Source organism: Hypanus sabinus, chromosome 22, assembly GCF_030144855.1.
Source record: "Hypanus sabinus isolate sHypSab1 chromosome 22, sHypSab1.hap1, whole genome shotgun sequence".
In the NCBI taxonomy this organism is placed as follows: Eukaryota; Metazoa; Chordata; class Chondrichthyes; order Myliobatiformes; family Dasyatidae; genus Hypanus; species Hypanus sabinus.
Window position 1 is genome coordinate 36,394,163 of NC_082727.1, and position 18,532 is coordinate 36,412,694.

At 42.5% G+C, this 18,532-nt stretch overlaps 1 protein-coding gene across 1 annotated transcript; it reads left to right on the forward strand.

Annotated features, from left to right (window-relative positions):
* Positions 1 to 5,999: 5,999 nt before the first annotated feature.
* LOC132379830 (interferon-induced protein with tetratricopeptide repeats 1-like) lies at positions 6,000 to 18,037 on the forward strand. The gene is made up of 2 exons (XM_059948108.1): positions 6,000 to 6,057; positions 16,603 to 18,037. The coding sequence occupies exons 1-2, from the start codon at positions 6,032 to 6,034 to the stop codon at positions 18,035 to 18,037; spliced, it is 1,461 nt and encodes a 486-aa protein (XP_059804091.1). The 5' UTR covers positions 6,000 to 6,031.
* The last annotated feature ends 495 nt before the right edge of the window (positions 18,038 to 18,532 follow it).

Sequence of the window (18,532 nt, forward strand, 5' to 3'; positions counted from 1 at the left end):
TTCTGATGCCGTGTATAAGCAGTTTTTCCATTCCTCCTCGTGAATACGTGAGTTTCCTCCGGATGCTCCGCTTTTCCTCCCTCATTTCAAAGTCAAACCTGTTAGCAGCCTGATTTGCCATTGTAAACTGTCCTGATATTACACTAGGGTTATATAGGTGTGTTGTTGGTTGATGAGTCTCATTGGGCCAGTAGCAGCTGTTCCATGCTGTATGTCTAAATAAAATGTAATTATACTTCATTTACTTGTGCACAAGGAGAAGAGTGTGTCTCCTGTCACCACACTGTTCTGACGTCTGAACAGAGGAATGTCATTTTTAAACATAATTGACTAGCAGGTACAGATGTTGATTATTCCTGGTGGTGAAATGTTTTAATTCTGATTCCCACTCTCATTCTGACATCTCAGTCCATGTTCTCCTCTTGAGGCCACCCTCAGGATGGAGGAGCAACACCTTACATTCCGTCTGGGCAGCCTCCAACCTGATGGCATGAATATCAATTTCTCCTTTTGGGAGAAAAATATTCCCAGCAACTTCCTTCTTCTTCTATTACACAGTCTGGCCTCTTACCTTTTCTCACCTTACTATCACTTCCCCCTGGGTCCCTTCCACCTCCCCTTTCTCCTCGGAACCACTCTCCTCTCCTGTCCGGTTCCTTCTGCAACAGCCCTTTATCATTCCCACCTTCCTGGATTCACTGATCACCTTTTAACTGTTCCCCCTCCAACTCCACCAACATTTTTTTAAATCTGGTGTCTTCCCCCTTCCATTCCAGTCCTGAAGAATGGTCTCGGCCTGAAACACTGTCTCTTTATTCTTTTCCATGGATGCTGTCTGATCTGTTGAGTTCCTCCAGCCTCTTATGTGTGTTGATTTGTTGAAGCTGTGTATGTTTGAACTTCTTACTTGCAAAATCAGTAACCACGCACAATACAGGTGCTTAACGTCAATAGAAAATACCATCTAACAATTGATAATATTTCAAATTTAGTAACATTATATTTCTTCGTTGGTGTGTGCTCATTAAACACTTCTGTTAAATTCTTACCTTATGTCTGCCAGCCAAAATGGCTCCATTTCTCAACAGCGAAAAAGGAAGCTACATTATCAGTTACCTTTCTTGCCGAAGCTGTCTGCGCCTATCTACAATCTATCTGTGCCTGGACATGCTGTCCATCCTTGCCTTGCCTCCACTTCCACAAAGGGGCAGGCTGTTGTCGGTTTACAAGCCACACAAGGACTGATCGGAAAGTGCTGAGAGCTCAGCCGTACTTTGATCATTTTCAATATAATGCACACCGTGCTCTGCCAGTCACCACTTAGAAATGTTATGTTTCATATTTCATGTTTCTGTTTAGCTCCTTATGATGAAGAAGGCCATTCACCCCATTGAATTAACACTGACACCAAACTCTCCCATCAGACTTTATTCCCCTCTGACCCTTCTCTCTAACACGTTCATTCATCTCTCTTTGATTCATTCACCTTCCAAAAGTTATGCTGGAGACAATTTACAACAAACAAATAAATAATCAATTGAAGGAAACTGGAGCACACGACCACACTGCTGCAATGCCAGCCCTTAACACTCCTTGCAGGTAGGTAGGAGCTATGGGGATGTGGTAGATTGACACAGACCCAAGGGGACCAGGCTCAGTCAATGAGCTGAAGTGGTATACTTGTCTGAAGAGCCACAAACACCATGTCTATAGCACTAAAGTTGACAAGGGTTCTGTATTTTGTCCATAAGAGTCTCCGGGGGCAGGGCCTCATATCATTGGACCAAACCAATGTTTTAAAGAGACATGGCCAGCAATTGAAAGCACTCAGTATAACTGTGAGTCTCTCTGCCCATAACACACCAGTCACTGCAGCTCTTCAGCAAACCTTCAGAAACTCGCATCAGAAAACGTCGGAAATTCTGTGGGACTGTGTAATTTCCACATACTGGTGCCATCTCAGTCAGGGGAAATAAAAAGGAAGAAGTTCAAAGTGAGTAAAAATATGATGAAGATAATAATGGACAATTGCCTAAAATTTGAGTAACACACAGAAAATGCTAGAAGAACTCAGCAGGGTAGACAACAGCTATGGAAAAAAGTACAGTCGACATTCCAGGCTGAGTCCTTTCGACAGCACTGGATAAAAAAATGAGGAGAAGATTTAATATGTGGGGGAGGGACAAGAGAAACACAAGGTGAGAGGTGAAACTGGGAAGAGGAGGGGCAAAGTAATGTGCTGGGAAGTTGATTGGTGAACGTGATACAGGGCTGGAGATTTGGAAATCTGATATGTGGGGATAGGAGGCCATAGAAGAAAGTAAAGGGGTGAGGAGTATCAGAGGGAACTGACAGGCAGGGAGGTATGATGAGAGAAGGAAAGGGGGAAGGGACTGGTGACGGAGAGGGTTGTAGGGGAGATCATTACCAGAAGTTCAAGAAATTGATGCTCATGCCATCAAGTTGGAGGTTACCCAGACAGAATATGTGTTCTGCCTCCAACCAGAGTGTGGCCTCATCACCACAGTAGCGGAGGCCATTGATTGACATATTGGAATGGGAATGGGAAATGGCATTAAAATAGGGGGATGCTGGGAGATCCCACTTCTTCTGGTGGTTGGAGCGTAGGTGCTTGGTGAAAAGGTCTCTCGATTTACGTCGTGCCTCAGTGATATAAACGAGCCCACAGTGGGAGCACTGGACACTAGAATGACCCCAGCAGACTCACAGATGAAGTATCGCCTCACCTGTAAGGACTCTGTGGGGCCCTGAATGGTAGAGAGGGAGGAGATGCAGGGGCAGGTGTGGCATTGTTCTGCTTGAAAGGATAGTGATATGAGGGAGATTAGTGGGGAGGGATGAATAGACAAGGAGTCAAGTAGGGTTTGTACACTGTGGAAAGCAGAAAGTAGGGATGAGGGAAAGATTTGACTGGTGGTGGGATCTCGATAGAGATGGTTGAAATTCCATTGAATTATGTGTTGAATGCAGAAGCTGGTTGGATAGTAGGTGAGGACAAGAGGAACTCTAACCCTGGTAGGGTGGCGGGAGGATGGGGTATGAGCAGATATGTGGGAAATCGAAGAGACGAGGTTGAGGGCGACGTTGATGGTGGAGGAAGTGAAGCCACTTTCTTTGATAAAGGAGGACATCTCCTTCGTTACAGAATGAAAAGCCTCAGCCTGAGAGCAGATGCAGTGGAGATGGAGGAATTGAGTGAAGGGATGGTGTTTTGACAAGTTATAGGGTGGCAAGAGTGTTAGTCCAGGTAACTGTGAGAGTCTATAGATTTATCATAGATAAGTCGTCTCCAGAGATAGAGATGGTGAGATTGAGAAAGGGGAGGGAGGCAGCAGAATTATAATAGACAATTGATTAACTGTCTCAAATTTGGATCCTCCTCTTCTGCAATAATGGCATCTGGTCCAGGGCTCTCCCACTCTTGGAAACATCCCCTCCTGGTCCATGGTTTCTGGGCCTTTCAATACTCAATTGTTTTCAGTGGGATTCTCCCTGCATCCAAACTCCAGCACGTACAGGCCCAGATCCATTAGAAACTTCTCATATATTAACCCTTTCATTCCTGGTATAAATAAATCCCCTCTGAACACTCTCCAATGCCAGTGCATCTATTCCTAGACATGCGGTTCAAAGCTGCTCACAATATTCCGGATACATTCTGACCGTTGCCCTAGAAGGACTCAGCATCACATCATTGCTTTTATATTCAAACTAGGATTCCCAAGTCCCTTTGCATCTCTAATTTCTGAAGTTGCTCCCCGTTTAGTGTGGGCAGGTCACTCAGCAAATTACAGCATTCAGGGCATGGATTTTGAATGAACCCTAAGATGCCTGGCCTCAGAAAAACCTGGCGAGTGGTGCAACCATTTGGTGTGGGCAGAGGTCACCCTAACACCTTACAGCATTCAGGGCATGGAATGTTTGCTAGTTTGATTATACTCTGCCACCCTTTCTAGAACAGGAGGCCGAAGTTGGGGTTCCTGGGGCCTAAGATCTCAATCAACTGCAAGCAGAAATGAACCAGGGCAAGAGAGATTTGGCTGGTCTCCACCCGGAAGGTGGAATCCAAGGCAAACTGAAGGAGAAAACAGGGACCCACCTTGCAGCCTGGGCAAAATGTCTGGCTGTCCACTCAGGCCTTGTCTCTCTGGGAGGAGCCTAGAAATTTGGGACCCAAGTAAATTGCACCTTTCAAAGTCCTCAAGAAAGTAAACCTGGTGCTGTACAGCTCCCCAAGACCATGAAGATCAATCACACTCTCCACATCTCTCAATTAAAATCTGACTACACCAGCCCCAGAGGAGTAGATTTAAAAGGTGGGGGGAGGAGAGAGAAGGCCACTGGGTGGGAGGTGAAACCTGGAAGGGGAGGGATGAAGTAAAGAGCTGGGAAGCTGATTGGTGAGATGAGGTAAGAGAAGGAAAAGTGGATGGGAAATGGAGAAGTGGCAGAAATGTTGGGGAGAATTACCAGAAAATTGAGAAATCGATGGAGGCCACCCAATCAGAATATAAGGTGTTATTTCTGCAATCTAAGTGTGTCTATATCATGACAACGGAGGAGGCCATGGGTGGACATCAAGTCAAGTCAAGTCAAGTTTATTGTCATTTCAACCACAGACTGCTGGTACAGTACACAATAAAAACAAAGTGATGTTCCTCCAGGACCATGGTGCTACATGAAACAACACAAAACTACACTAGACTATGTGAGACAGCACAAGGCGACACTAGACTACATAAAACAACATAAAAACTACAGTCCTGCACAGGACTACATAAAGTGCACAAAACAGTGCAGGGCAGTACAATAATTAATAAACAAGACAATAGGCATAGTAAAGGACAAATTACAATATAATAATAAGTTATGTAGATGTCAGTCTAGACTCTTGATATTGAGGAGTCTGATGGCTTGGGGGAAGAAACTGTTGCACAGTCTGGTCGTGAGAGCCTGAACGCTTCGGTACCTTTTGCCAGATGGCAGGAGGGAGAAGAGTTTGTGTGAGGGGTGCATGGTGTCCTTCACACTGTTAGCTTTGTGTGTGCAGCATGAGGTGTAAATATCTGTCATGGCGGGAAGAGAGACCCTGATGATCTTCTCAGCTGACCTCACTATCCGCTGCAGGCTCTTGCGATCAGAGATGGTGCAATTTCCGAACCAGGCACTGATGCAGCTGCTCAGGATGCTTTCAGTACATCCTCTGTAGAATGTGGAGAGGATGGTGGGGGGGGGGTGCGGTGGGAGATGGATTTCACAGAAAGTAGAGACATACGGGAATTGGAATGGGCAGTGGAATTAAAATGGCTGGTCACTGGAAGATCCCGCATGTTCTGGCAGACAGAGCGTAAGCGCTCGGCGAATCAGCGTCCCAATCTGTGTCGGGTCTCACTGATGTACAGGTGGCCACACTGGGAGCACCCAACACAGTAATCAAACTTAAAAGACTCACAGGTGAAATGTCGGCTCACCTGGAAGGACGGTTTAGGAGTGATGGGGTGTGTGGGGTTTCAGCTACAACAATCTTGTTGATTCATTCTCGATTTCAGCTTAGAGACCTGCAAAGCTGTATCCAAGAAACCAGGGGCCCTTGCTGGTTCTGAGAACATCACTGCTACTAATGTCTCTGTCTTCCTTCCACAGAACTCTGGGAAGGGGAAAAGCAGGGAAACACAAATAGTTAAAAGACAGTCTGCAATGACTGACAGGTATGCTAAGTAGGCAGAGAAAAGATCAGCCAATCAGGTTGGGTCTGGTGGGCAAAGTGTTTTATTACTTATGCTCTGCTAGCCTTCCTTGTTACTGGATCCAGGCAGCTCTGCATCAGCCTGCATTGTTGTTTCAGTGGCATCACTTCTTGGAAAATATTGCTTTCATTTTCTGGAATGAATTTCTATTCACCATCAGGAAATTGCTGTCAATCTGTTCGAGCAGGAAATCAGAACAGGACAAACTTCTCCATCGACTCAACATTAAAAGTCCATCTGAAGCTGTGAAAGAAATTCAAAACATGTTCCTTCAAAAGAACGTAATGAGGTACAGAGCACTGTAAACTAAAATTTATTTTTTAATATGTTGTATTAATTTAAGTGTTTAAATTTATTTTTTAACCATTGCACAGAAGCTTGATTATGGAAGTGTGCCGAATGTATTGCTGTAAATGTACCTGGTGCACAGTGTTGGTGTTGTGCGTTCATAGGCACATCATTAAAGGCAGATCAGGCTGTGTGTGTCGAAAGTAAAGCAGAGTTATTATTTCAGGCCAATAAGCTTTCATTGCAGAAATTATCTCCCAATTGAACAGGTTACAGCCCAGTCACTTGTTTCAACAACTTCAAACAAATGATCATATCCACTACTTACTGCTGTTACTTAGACATTGAGTATCTGCAACACTCTCTGTACCATTTTGGATGCTCAGCAGAACCAAGACTGATGAGAGTCAAACATCAGACAATCTCAGCGTCACACAGACAAAAATAGGCCCTTGGCCCAACATTAAGTTGCTGCTTCATGATTGGCCGATTGGATATTTGCATTAATGAGCAGGTGTACAGGTGTGTGCCTATCATTTTGGTTAGTCGGATCACTTGGCTGTACTCCTGCTTCCTGCACGCTGACAGAGCTTAAGGTGACTTGCATGTTCTCTGATAAAACATTTTACTGATGGACAGGCTGAGCATTTCCAGGTTTTCAAAGCCATATTAAAAAAAAATCTTTAAAAGGCAAATTTTGTACAGTCAGTAAATCTGCTGTTTATTGGATTGCAGGTCAGACCTGCATCAAGTGATCTGAGATGGAATTCATGATTATGTTTTTTCTCTCTTGCAGCAACACACCGGGAGATTTATTGAAAGAGAAGCTCGTTCCAGCTGCAGTGTCACTTCACATGGAGGCAACAGAAGGAAACGATTGACTTGGAAGATGTGATTTACAGATTGCAAGATTCTAACCATATGAATTTGAAGTATAAAGAGCAGTTCTACAACCAACTCGCTTTTGTACATTGTCTACAATGCAATTGTGAGGAAGCAATTCAAAATTTAAAGGAAACTGAAAAGATTCTGAGGGAGAACCACAAAGATGAATTTGAAAGAAGAAGATCAGCACCTATGGAAACTTTGCCTGGGTGCATTACCACATGGGACAACTGACCGAGGCCCAGTCCTATCTCGACAAGCTGGAGATGATCTGTAAACCGCTCAGTGATGGCCCTCGCTATACAGCAATGACACCCGAGGTATACGGGGAGAAGGGATGGACATTGTTGAGTTCTGCTGCTGAATACTACGAGAAGGCAAAAGAATGATTTGAGAGGGCTCCAGAGGAAGATTCTGATAATGTAGAATGGATTATGGGCTATATGACTGCTCATTATCATCTGGAAACTATTTCTGGTGTTTCAGAGAATCAGGACCGAAGTCAGCCAGTGAAGTATCCATGACGGGTGCTGGAGTTTGACCCAGATGACACAGTGACCATAGTTATGTTGGCCCTAAAGCTGCAGAACTTCAATGAAGCAGAGAAAGAAAATGGATTAGATGAAGAAGCATTGAGGAAGACCCAGATCTGCCATATGTGCTTCACTATACTGTGAAGTTTTACCGAATAACATGAGCTTTCAATATCGCATATTAAATATGACTGTGGAAAGTCTTTCCTCAATCATTTCTCACTATTAGAGTTGACTGGTATTTTGTGCAATACATCAATAGAAACACATTTACTTCATGTCTCATTGGTGATCTTCTGAAGGCTTTGTGATGAATATTGTGACCATACAGTCTACAGTATTTGCTTCTCCTATCAGTTCTCTCGTTTCCACCTGAGTTGAAGTGACATTATTCAGGCACATCAGATGCTATGGCTAGATCAGTAGCACTAGCATGCAAACACAACTGTAAGTTTCCAGTCCATGGGTCCAATTTAAGCTGCTGTTGATTGTAAGTCGAACAATTATGACCCAATTACGTGGAATGTTCTATATTCCAGTTTAAATTTGTGATTGATTACTATAAACTTCTCTTACACTTTTACATTATTTGCTCTCAATAATAACATTCTAACAAATTTTAGTATGTATGCAAAAATATTAAGGGTGAAGTCTCTGCAACTTGCAGTAGAGTCTACATGCCACATTTATATTGGTTTCCCTGCCATACTAATGAATTAAAGCTTCATGCAATTTACAGTGAAAAAGCACATGTAAGAACCAGTCTTCATTTCTTCATGTGAGTTGCAAATTGAAAGCAGTAAATTGACAATTAAAGCACCCTTTTTACCCTCTGTGGAGCATAGGCTGCCGGTAGACAAAGTGACATGGTTTCCAAAATGGTGACTGTGAGACATTTGCCTATGCGTCAGCCAGAAGTTAAAACAATGGGGTTGTGTTAATCGGCCTGCAGCAATCCAGGCAGCTATGGGCTTAAACACATGAGAGCTCCACACATGCTGGAAATCCAGGTCAGCACACACAAAGTGCTGCAGGAATTTAACAGGTCAGGCAGCATCTATGGAAATGAATAAACAGTTGATTTTTCAAGCAGAGACATTTTATGATTACCCCCCCAACTTCACGACTCACTATGGGTTAAGTAATTTGCCCCATTGTAAATAGGCTCAAGTAAAGTTGCAATTAGCAAAGATATTTGCACATTCAGAATTTTTCCACTGCAGATATGTAATTCAAAGGAAGTATTGTCAACCCAAAATATTGATGTAACTGACGTAATTGTATCTGTTGAAACTGTAATCAAACACCACTGTTACGTTTGAGCTTAAGGGTATAAAAATATTCTGTATTGGGTTTGTGAAACCCTACCGAGATTGACTCCAGAATGATTCCAGCTTGTTGTGCTGAACAAAGACTTTTATATCACCAGCTTCAGTGTTTCTATGGTCACTTTGATCACAGTCACAATCGTGCCCTCTTGTCCGTGACTCCCCTACTATAGGAAACGTTCCCTCTACATCCGATCCATCCAGACCTTTCAGTATTCGATAGGTTTCAATGAGATTCCCCTACCTCATCAACTAAACTGCAGAGGGTAGAGGCCCAGGGCCATCAAAAGCTCCACATACGTTAACCTTTTATTCCTTGAATTATTCTCATGAACCTCTTTTGGAGACTCTCCAATGCCGGAATATCTTTTCATAGATGAATGGCAGAATACTGCTCACAGTTCCCCAAGTGTGGTCTGACCAATGCTTTATGAAAGCATCAGCATTACGTACAGTACTTGCTTTAACATTTTAGTCCCCTTGAAATGAATATTAACATTGCATCTGCCTTCCTCACTACCATCTCAACCTGCAAGTTAACCTTTAGGGAATCCTACACAAGGGCTCCCAAGTCCCTTTACTACTCAGATTTTTGAATTTCTCCCCACTTAGAAAATAGTATACATGACCATAACTTCCCTACACTATATTCCATCTGCTACTTCTTCGTCCATTCTTCCAATCTGTCTAAGTTCTTCTACAAACTCCCTGCTTCCTTACAACAATCTGCCCCACTGCCTATCTCCAGACTGTCTGCAAACATGGCCACAAGGCCATCAATTCTGTCATCAAATCATTGACATATTCTGTGAAAAGAACACTACTATTCATTGGCACCCAACCAGAAAAGGCCTGATTTATTCCCAATCTTTGCCTCTTTCCAGTCAGCCAATATTATGTATCTCCATGCTAGAATCTTTCCTGTAAGACCATGGTTTCTTATCTTTTTAAGCAGCCTCATGTGCAGTACCTTGTCAAAGGACTTCTGAAAAATCAAGTAAACAATATACACTGATTTTGTCTATCCTGCCTGTTTTTTCTTCAAAGAATTCCAACAGAAGTAAGTTGTGAAGTAAGTTTTCCCCTTAAGGAAACCATGCTGACTTTGACCTATTTCATCATGCGCCTTCAAGTACACCGAAACATCAGCATTAATAATGGACTCCAACATCTTCCCAACCACTGAGGTCAGGCTAACTGGCTTATAATTTCTGTGCTTTTGCCACCCTTCATTCTTAAAGAGTGCAATGATATTTTTAATTTTCCAGTCCTCCAGAACTAATCAAGAATCCAGTGATTCTTGAAAGATCAGAACTAAGGCCTACACTATTGCTTCATCTAGTTCTCTAAGAGCCCTGGAGCGTAGTCCACCTTGTCCAGGTGACTATCTATCTCCAGACCTTCCAGCTTCTCAAGAACCTTCTCATTCGTAATAGCAAATAGACTCATTTCTGCCCCCTGAGACTCTCAACGTGGAATCTTCTTCATGACACAAACAATTTCCAAGGAGAAAAGTTCTGGTTTCGTCAGCTTTGCTTTTGTTATCCACAATGAGACAAATATTTTGGTAGATTTTAGCTCCACCTAGAAACTAAATAAACAACTAGAACAACGCCTTGCAGAGTTACTCAGCTAACCAGCCACCTGAGGTGCAGTTGGAATTCTGCACAGCATCATGAGGTGAGTCACATCTTCACTTTACAGAATGTTTACCAATGCTAGGAGATTTGACAGCCACATTCGCATGGATATCTGGATCAGGTAGATTTAATGTGACCTGTTTCTGGATATTGAGGCATCCAGAAAAGGTGCCAGTGGTCATTCAGCATAAGGATTTTGGATCTGATCCCAGGTTTGTGATCTGGGAACTTTAACCTGATGCTGGGATCAGAGACCACTGGAGTGGGATGATCCCACAGTATGTGAGCACTCAGTTTGATATCCCAGGATGTGATAATAATTTGAAACAAGGTCTGTGGTGCTAAGTCACTTAAGGATAGGGAGCTGATTGGGAGTGAGGAAACCAAAAATTACACGAAGGAGCATATCCTCCCAATAGATGACATGATTTTTAAGTTCCGCAGTGGGGAACTGACTTTTCCCAGTCAGATGCATTCAGGGAAATGCAGGAACGGTGACTGAGAGACTAAAGTTTACAACTGTCACTGAGAGGTATAGTGAGCTGAGCAGATGGGGATTAAATGCTGAAAAGGATCATTGGCAAAAAGGTGAGTGAGAAAAACTGAGGAAACTGGAGTGTGCTTTCAAAAATATGGATACTGGTGAAAGAGCAGAGAAATCCAGGGAAATTATGACACACGGCCGACAAATAACTGACGTGACAAACAGAAACATAGCCTTAACCTCAAGGGATGTTGGAATCTATATTTGCTGTGCTACTTCTGTTTAAATCTCTCAATAATTTACTATGGTTGAATTCTCAGGTTTATTCTGGGCACGATATTTTAAACAACAGACTCTGAGCTTGGAGACTCTTTCGAATGAGGCTGGTCTTGAAAGCACTAATTCTGAAGACAGGTTATGTAGAAAGGCTGATACTTACCTAGATGTTGGCGATTACAGTAAAAGATTTGATAAGGTCCACGGAGAAATCACTCTGCCTGACCTGTTGAGTTTCTCTAGCACTTTGTGTGTGTTATTCTGCAGAATGTCATGTGTCATGAAAGCACATTCTTTATCTGAACACTTCCTGTCAAAACATCTGGCACTCACGGGACAGCAATTTAGTTGTTGGAGGTAATACACACAGAATGCTGGAGGATCTCTGCAGATGAAACAGTAAATCCTCTTGAAGATCAGAGTGATCGGCTATATATGAAGCCAAAAGAAAAGGGAGAGATATTAAATGGGCTTTTTGCATCTTTATTTACTAAGTAAACTGGAATGGAGTCTATGGAAACAAGGCAAACAAGTAGGGAGGTCATGGAATTTATACAGATTAAAGAGGAGGAGGTGCTTGCTGTCTTGAGGGAAATCAGAATAGATAATTCCCTAGGACCTGACAGGGTATTCCCTTGGACCTTGAAGGAGAGTAGTGTTGAAATTGCAGGGGCCTTGGCAGAAATATTTAAAATGTCGATATCCACGGGTCTGGTGCCAGAGGATTGGAGGATAGCTCATGTAGTTCCGTTGTTTAAAAAAGACTCAAACATTAAGCCGGGAAATTATAGGCCGGTAAGTTTGATATCGGTAGTAGGTAAATTATTGGAAGGAATACTAAGAGATAGGATTTACAAGTATTTGGATAGACAGGTACTTATTAGAAAAAGTCAGCATGGCTTTGTGTGTGGTAGGTCATGTTTAACCTATCAGAGTTTTTTGAGGAAGTTACCAGGAAAGTGGATGAAGGGAAGACAGTGGATGTTGTCTACATGGACTTTAGTAAGGCCTTTGACATGGTCCCGCATGGGAGGTTAGTTAGGAAGATTCAGTCGCTAGGTTTACATGGTGAGGTAGTAAATTGGATTAGACATTGGCTCAGTGGGAGAAGCCAGAGAGTGGTAGTGGAGGATTGCTACTCTGAGTGGAGGCCTGTGACTAGTGGTGTGCCACAGGGATCAGTGCTGGGTCCATTGTTATTTGTCATCTATATCAATGATCTGGATGATAATGTGGCAAATTGGATCAGCAAATTTGCTGATGATACAAAGATTGAAGGTGTAGTGGACAGTGAGGAAGGTTTTCAAAGCTTGCAGAGGGATTTGGACCAGTTGGAGGAATGAGCTGAAAAATGGCAGATGGAATTTAATGCGGACAAGTGTGAGGTATTGCACTTCGGAAGATCAATCCAAGGTAGAACATACAAGGTAAATGGTAGGACACTGAGGAGCGCAGTAGGACAGAGGGATCTGGGAGTACAGATACATAATTCCCTAAAAGTGGTGTCACAGGTGGATAGGGTTGTAAAGCGAGCTTTTGGTACATTGGCCTTTATAAATCAAAGTATTGAGTATAAGAGTTGGAATGTAATGGTGAGGTTGTATAAGACATTGGTGAGACCGAATTTGTATTGTGTGCCGTATTGGTCACCTAATTACAAGAAGGATATTAATAAGTTTGAAAGAGTGCAAAGAAGGTTTACAAGGATGTTGCCGGGACTTGAGAAACTGAGTTACAGAGAAAGGTTGAATAGGTTAGGACTTTATTCCCTGGAGCGTAGAAGAATGAGGGGTGATTTGATAGAGGTATATAAAATTATGATGGGTATAGATAGAATGAATGCAAGCAGGCTTTTCCCACTGAGGCGAGGGGAGAAATAACCCAGAGGTCATGGGTTAAGGGTGAAGGGGGAATAGTTTAAAGGAAATATGGGGGGGGGGGGCTTCTTCATGCAGAGAGTGGTGGGAGTGTGGAATGAGCTACCAGATGAAGTGGTGATTGCGGGCTCACTTTTGAAATTTACGAAAAACTTGGACAGGTATCTGGATGAGAGGGGTTTGGAAGGATATGGCCCGGGTGCAGGTCAGTGTGAATAGGCAGAAAATAGTTTGGCACAGCCAAGGAGGGCCAAAGGGCCTATTTCTGTGCTGTAATATTCTATGGCTCTATAGTTGATGTTTTGGACCAAAACCCTTCATCAGGAGTCCTGATGTAAACAGGAAGGGAGCCATTTCAGGAAGGAAGGGATGCTGGAAATCAAAGGAATGTGCACAAAATACTGGAGGAACTCAGCAGGTCAGGCAGCATCTATGGAAAGGAGTAAACAGTCGATGTTTCAGACTGAGGCTATGAAGACAGACCCTGCTGCTATGCTCCCTGATCGCTAATGTGCTGAACTGATAAGTGAGGCTTTGGACCTCCTCCAGGCTGCTCCAGGGTTCGAATTTGTGGACTCATTTTGGTTTAGAATGTTGTCGTTTGCTTGAATTATTTAATAATGAGTTTTTTTTTATTTTCTTGCACATCGGTTGTTCGTCTTTTATTGTTTTTCTTTAATTGATTTCTTTTGGGTTTCTTGCTTTGTGGGTATTCAAAATTCCAAGGCATAGAAAACAAGGGACAGTGCCGGTGAAAATGATCAATGTGGATGCGTACTTCATGGTTAGCATGGACAAGGTACACAGAATCTCCTAAAACTCCTCTCCATGCCTCGATGACATTCAGCAGTTCAAACTACATTCACTTCAACTTCTAGCTCTGAATTTAAAATTATCACCTGGTAATTGTGAAATTAAAATTTCCTTGTAGTACCGCATAACTCGTGCACGGAATTTGCGGGTCACAATATGGCCTCCTCCGCGACATAAACATCAGGTAAGTGAAGCTGACAAATTCCTTGAAGAGGCAGTATTCACCCTTTCTGTGGAGAGAACCAAGCTGGCACCCACAGTACCTCTGAATCCTGCACGAGAAACATATTATGATTTACATCAAACTTAAAGGAAAATACAAATTTTTGATTTAAATAAAAAGACACTCACTGTTCATAACCGCCCAGTGAACATATGTCCCACTCCACTAAGTCAGGAATCTAGACACCCACCCTTATTCCATACTACTGGACTCCAATTGCCCCTTTGTTACCTCTCTTCTCAAACTGTCTCTACCTATCCTCCAATCTCCACCTGAAACCTTCCCCATACCATTCCATCTGTCCACCATCCCCTTCCTCACCTGGTTTCACCTACCATCTGCCAAACCCTATCGCACTCCTCCCACTCCCCTCTTTATACTGGCTCTTTCTCAGTGCTGATGAAGGGCCTCAGTCTGAAATGACAACTATCCCTCTGCCTCCACAGATGTTTCTTCACCCTCTCAGTTGCTCCAACTGGTTATTATTTGTTGTAGTTTCTTACCAGCCTCTGAGTGATGAAGTGAAGAAGTTCCCCCTCATGTTCCCCTTAAACATTTCACTTTCACCCTTAACCCATGTCCTCTTGTTCAAGTCTCACCCATCATCAGTGAAAAAAGCCTGCTTGCATTTACCCCATCTATAACCCTGACAATTTTATAAACCTCTATCAGATCTTCCTTAACTCTCCAATGCTCCAGGGAATAAAGTCCTAACATAGTCAACATATAATTCAGATCTTCAAGACCATGCAAAAACCTTGGAAATTTTCTCTGTACTCTTTCAATTTTATTGATATTGTTCCTGTTGGTAGGTGATCAGAACTGCACATAATATTCTAAATTATCCCTCACCAACGTCTTAGGCAACTTCTACAGAACATCTCAACTCCTGAATTCAGTGCTTTCATTTATGAAGGCTAATGTGCCAAAAGCTCTCTTTATAATCTTATTCAACTGTGACAGCTCTTACAAGGGACAATGAATCTGTATTCTCAGATCCCTCTGCTGTACCGTTCATGTGACAGTCCTACTTTTTAGAACTTGCAAAGGGCCTGTTCTCATTCAAGGTTCAAAGTTCAATGTGAGTGTTATTGTCAAAGTACATTTATGTTGTTATATTCACCCGAGATTCATTTTTGTGGGCATACTCAATAAATCAGTAGAATCAAAATTATAACATAATCAATGAAAGACCACCCTACTAGGGTGCTCAACCAGAGTGTAGAAGACAAAAAACTTTGCACATATAAAAAAAGGAAATAAATAAACAAACAAACAAACAAATAAATAGATAGTTAGATAGATAACATCGAGGATCTGAGATGAAGAGCATTTGAAAGTGGGTCTAATGGCTGTAGGTACATTGCCATAATGGGCCAAGTGAAGTTGAGTGAAGTTTTCCCCATTGGATCAACAGTCTGATGTGACTGTGTGGGTTTCCACCGGATGCTCAACTCTCCTCCTACATTATACGGGTTAGGGTGAGTGTGCACGTTGATGCTGGAAACATGGTGACAAACTTGTCGGCTGCACTGCACAATTCTTCTTCATCTGATATATAGTCAAACAAGGCATTTTGCTGTACATTTTCATGCACCTGATAAGAAAGCTAATCATTAATCCTCAATTCTTTCAAAATAGGAAGTGATTCAGCTCTGCCATAAACGACATTGTAGATTTGAGCTCTTCGAGTGCATTCAGTACTGAGGTAATACACCAGAGGAACATGCTACTCTAAACTGTCATAATTTCCAGCCCCTAGCGGCTTTCAGGACAGAATGGAGGAGCTGCATCCACGGTGCGGCAAATTCATCTCCTTTGGGAGGAAGCAGGAAGCAGAGTTGATCTCAGACTAGGGTTAAAGGTCGGCACAACATGTTCTATGTTCTGTGCTGGTCTATTTTCTTCAGAAATGTGCAGCAGGATCAGGGGACGTTGCTCATGCAATTGTTCTGTGAACTGGTCTGGTAACTCGTAAATTGCCAGACTTCAGTGGGCTTCACAAAACAGCTTTATCTCACTAATGTTATTGAAGTTCTCAATCTTCTAGACATTGAGTCTGAGTACTGGTGGCTGTCTGGGGAAAAGCACCACTTCTCTGTACCGAGATCTGGAGCTATGCTCAGTCTGCTGGCAAAAAAATGAAAGTCTGCAATAGTGGGAGAGCTCAACGTCTGGTAATAAAACCAAGTCCAGCATCAGTGTAACAAAGCAACAGATCAACTGCCTTGGCTGTTCAGGAGACACATTTCCATCTTCATCACATGAATCAATTCTTCATATTGGGTTACTGATCTGAAACATTCTCCTTCCTCAGGTGCAGACTGAAGTCTGAGCATTTCCAGGGTTTCAATGCCATAATTATAAAAATTCTTTAAACAACAGCTTTCACACAGTTAGTAAATCTGCTATTCATGGGATTGCTGGTCAGACCTGCATCAAGTGATCTGAGATGGAATTCATGATTATGTTTTTTCTCTCTTGCAGCAACACACCGGGAGATTTATTGAAAGAGAAGCTCGATCAGCTGCAGTGTCACTTCACATGGAGGCCACAGAAGGAAATTATTGACGTGGAAGATGTGATGTTCAAATTGCAAGATTCTATTGATATGAATTTGAAGTATAAAGAGCAGTCCTACAACCAACTCGCTTTTTTAAATTGCCTGCAGGGCAATTGTGAGGAAGCAATTCAAAATTTAAAGGAAGCTGAAAAGATTCTGAAGGAGAACCATAAAGATGAATTTGAAAGAAGAAGCATCATCACCTATGGAAACTTTGCCTGGGTGCATTACCACATGGGACAACTGACCGAGGCCCAGTCCTATCTCGACAAGCTGGAGATGACCTGTAAACCGCTCAGTGATGGCCCTCGCTATACAGCAATGATACCCGAGGTGTACGGGGAGAAGGGATGGTCATTGTTGAGTTCTGGTGGTGAATACTATGAGGAGGCAAAGGAATGCTTTGCAAAGGCTCTGGAGCAAGATCCTGACAACACGGAGTGGATAATGGGATATGCAACCGCACTTTCTCGTCTGGAATCAATATCTGGAACCCCAGAGAGTCGGGATCAGAGTCAGTCAGTGAAGCATTTCCAACGAGTATTGGTGCTTGATCCAGATGATGCTGTGGCCATGGTGCTGTTGGCTCTAAAACTGCAGAGGTTAGGGCAAAATGAGGAAGCAAATGAATTAGTTGAACAAGCATTGCAGAAGAACTCTGATCTTCCATATGTGCTTCGCTATGCTGCAAAATATTATAGACAAAAGAGTTCTGTGGAGAAAGCAATCGAGCTCTTGAACAAAGCATTAGAATTAACTCCACTCTCTGGTTTCTTACACCACCAACTTGGATTGTGCTACAGAAGTAAGCTGAAATACACTCGTTGCAGATATCCTCGCAATCCTGAATTTCAGCAGAACCGAGAGTTGATTAATCTGTGCAAGTATCATTTTGAAAAGGCTTTTGAATACCGTCCAAGGTCATTTATTAGAGCTAAACTGGACTTTGCAGACATCTGCATCGAAAATGGGGAGTATTCTAGAGCAGAGGAGACTTACCGTAGATTGGTGGAGTTAGTGGACATTCGTCCAGAGAATATGCAGAGCATTTGTCTGGAAGCTGGGTTATTTGAACTGTACCAGAAAAGATCCGAAACAAATGCTGTTCGCCTCTTCCTGAAAGGAGTGAAAATTGAATATAACTCAAGAGAACGGGAAAAATGTCGCAAGAAATTGGTGGAGTGGGCAGATAGGAAACTTAGAGTTAATGCAAATGACAGCAAGGCTCTTGGTGTCAAAGCATTATTATATCAGCTGGATGGGAACATGGGTGGTGCAACTGAATACTTTGAGAAGGCCTTGGAGTTTGATCCTGGCAATGAGGAATATGTGAGTGCTCTTTCTCAATTGCACATCTGAGCACCACTGGGATGATTAAAAGATGCATTTCCATCTGATCTGAGGATCGGTTTGATGGGGTGTTGCTGTACTAGTTATATCCTTTCAGCACCTTCTCTTACTCATTAGTGTTCGATTGTAACTGTACCCAATTATTCTGTTTCTTTTATAAAAATACTAATTTCTCAAGTACCCTGAGCAATCTGAATTCAGTTATGCTTCTCTAGACTTTGGAAAGATGGGATGTGGATATTGTAGCAAGTGGAGTTAAATGAGAAACCAAACATTTTTCCACATTGATTTGTTTGACCTATTAACCATTGAATTTATTTTACTTTTCACATATGTTCTGTTGTATTAGTGTAAATCTGGAATGATTTTTTTGGGTGTGACTGAATCTTAAGGGTCTTGGTAAAATATCCTCTGGTAATTAAAGCTTCAAAGCCGAGGTTGGTCTTGTGTTGACACAATCAAAGGAAAGCAAGCAACAAATTCTTAACAGCATGATACAAACCT

Coding starts and splice junctions, on each gene's coding strand:
- LOC132379830 (XM_059948108.1), top strand. CDS start 6,032: ATGTTCCTTCAAAAGAACGTAATGAG. Junction 6,058..16,602: donor CTTCAAAAGAACGTAATGAG/GTACAGAGCACT, acceptor TCTCTCTTGCAG/CAACACACCGGGAGATTTAT.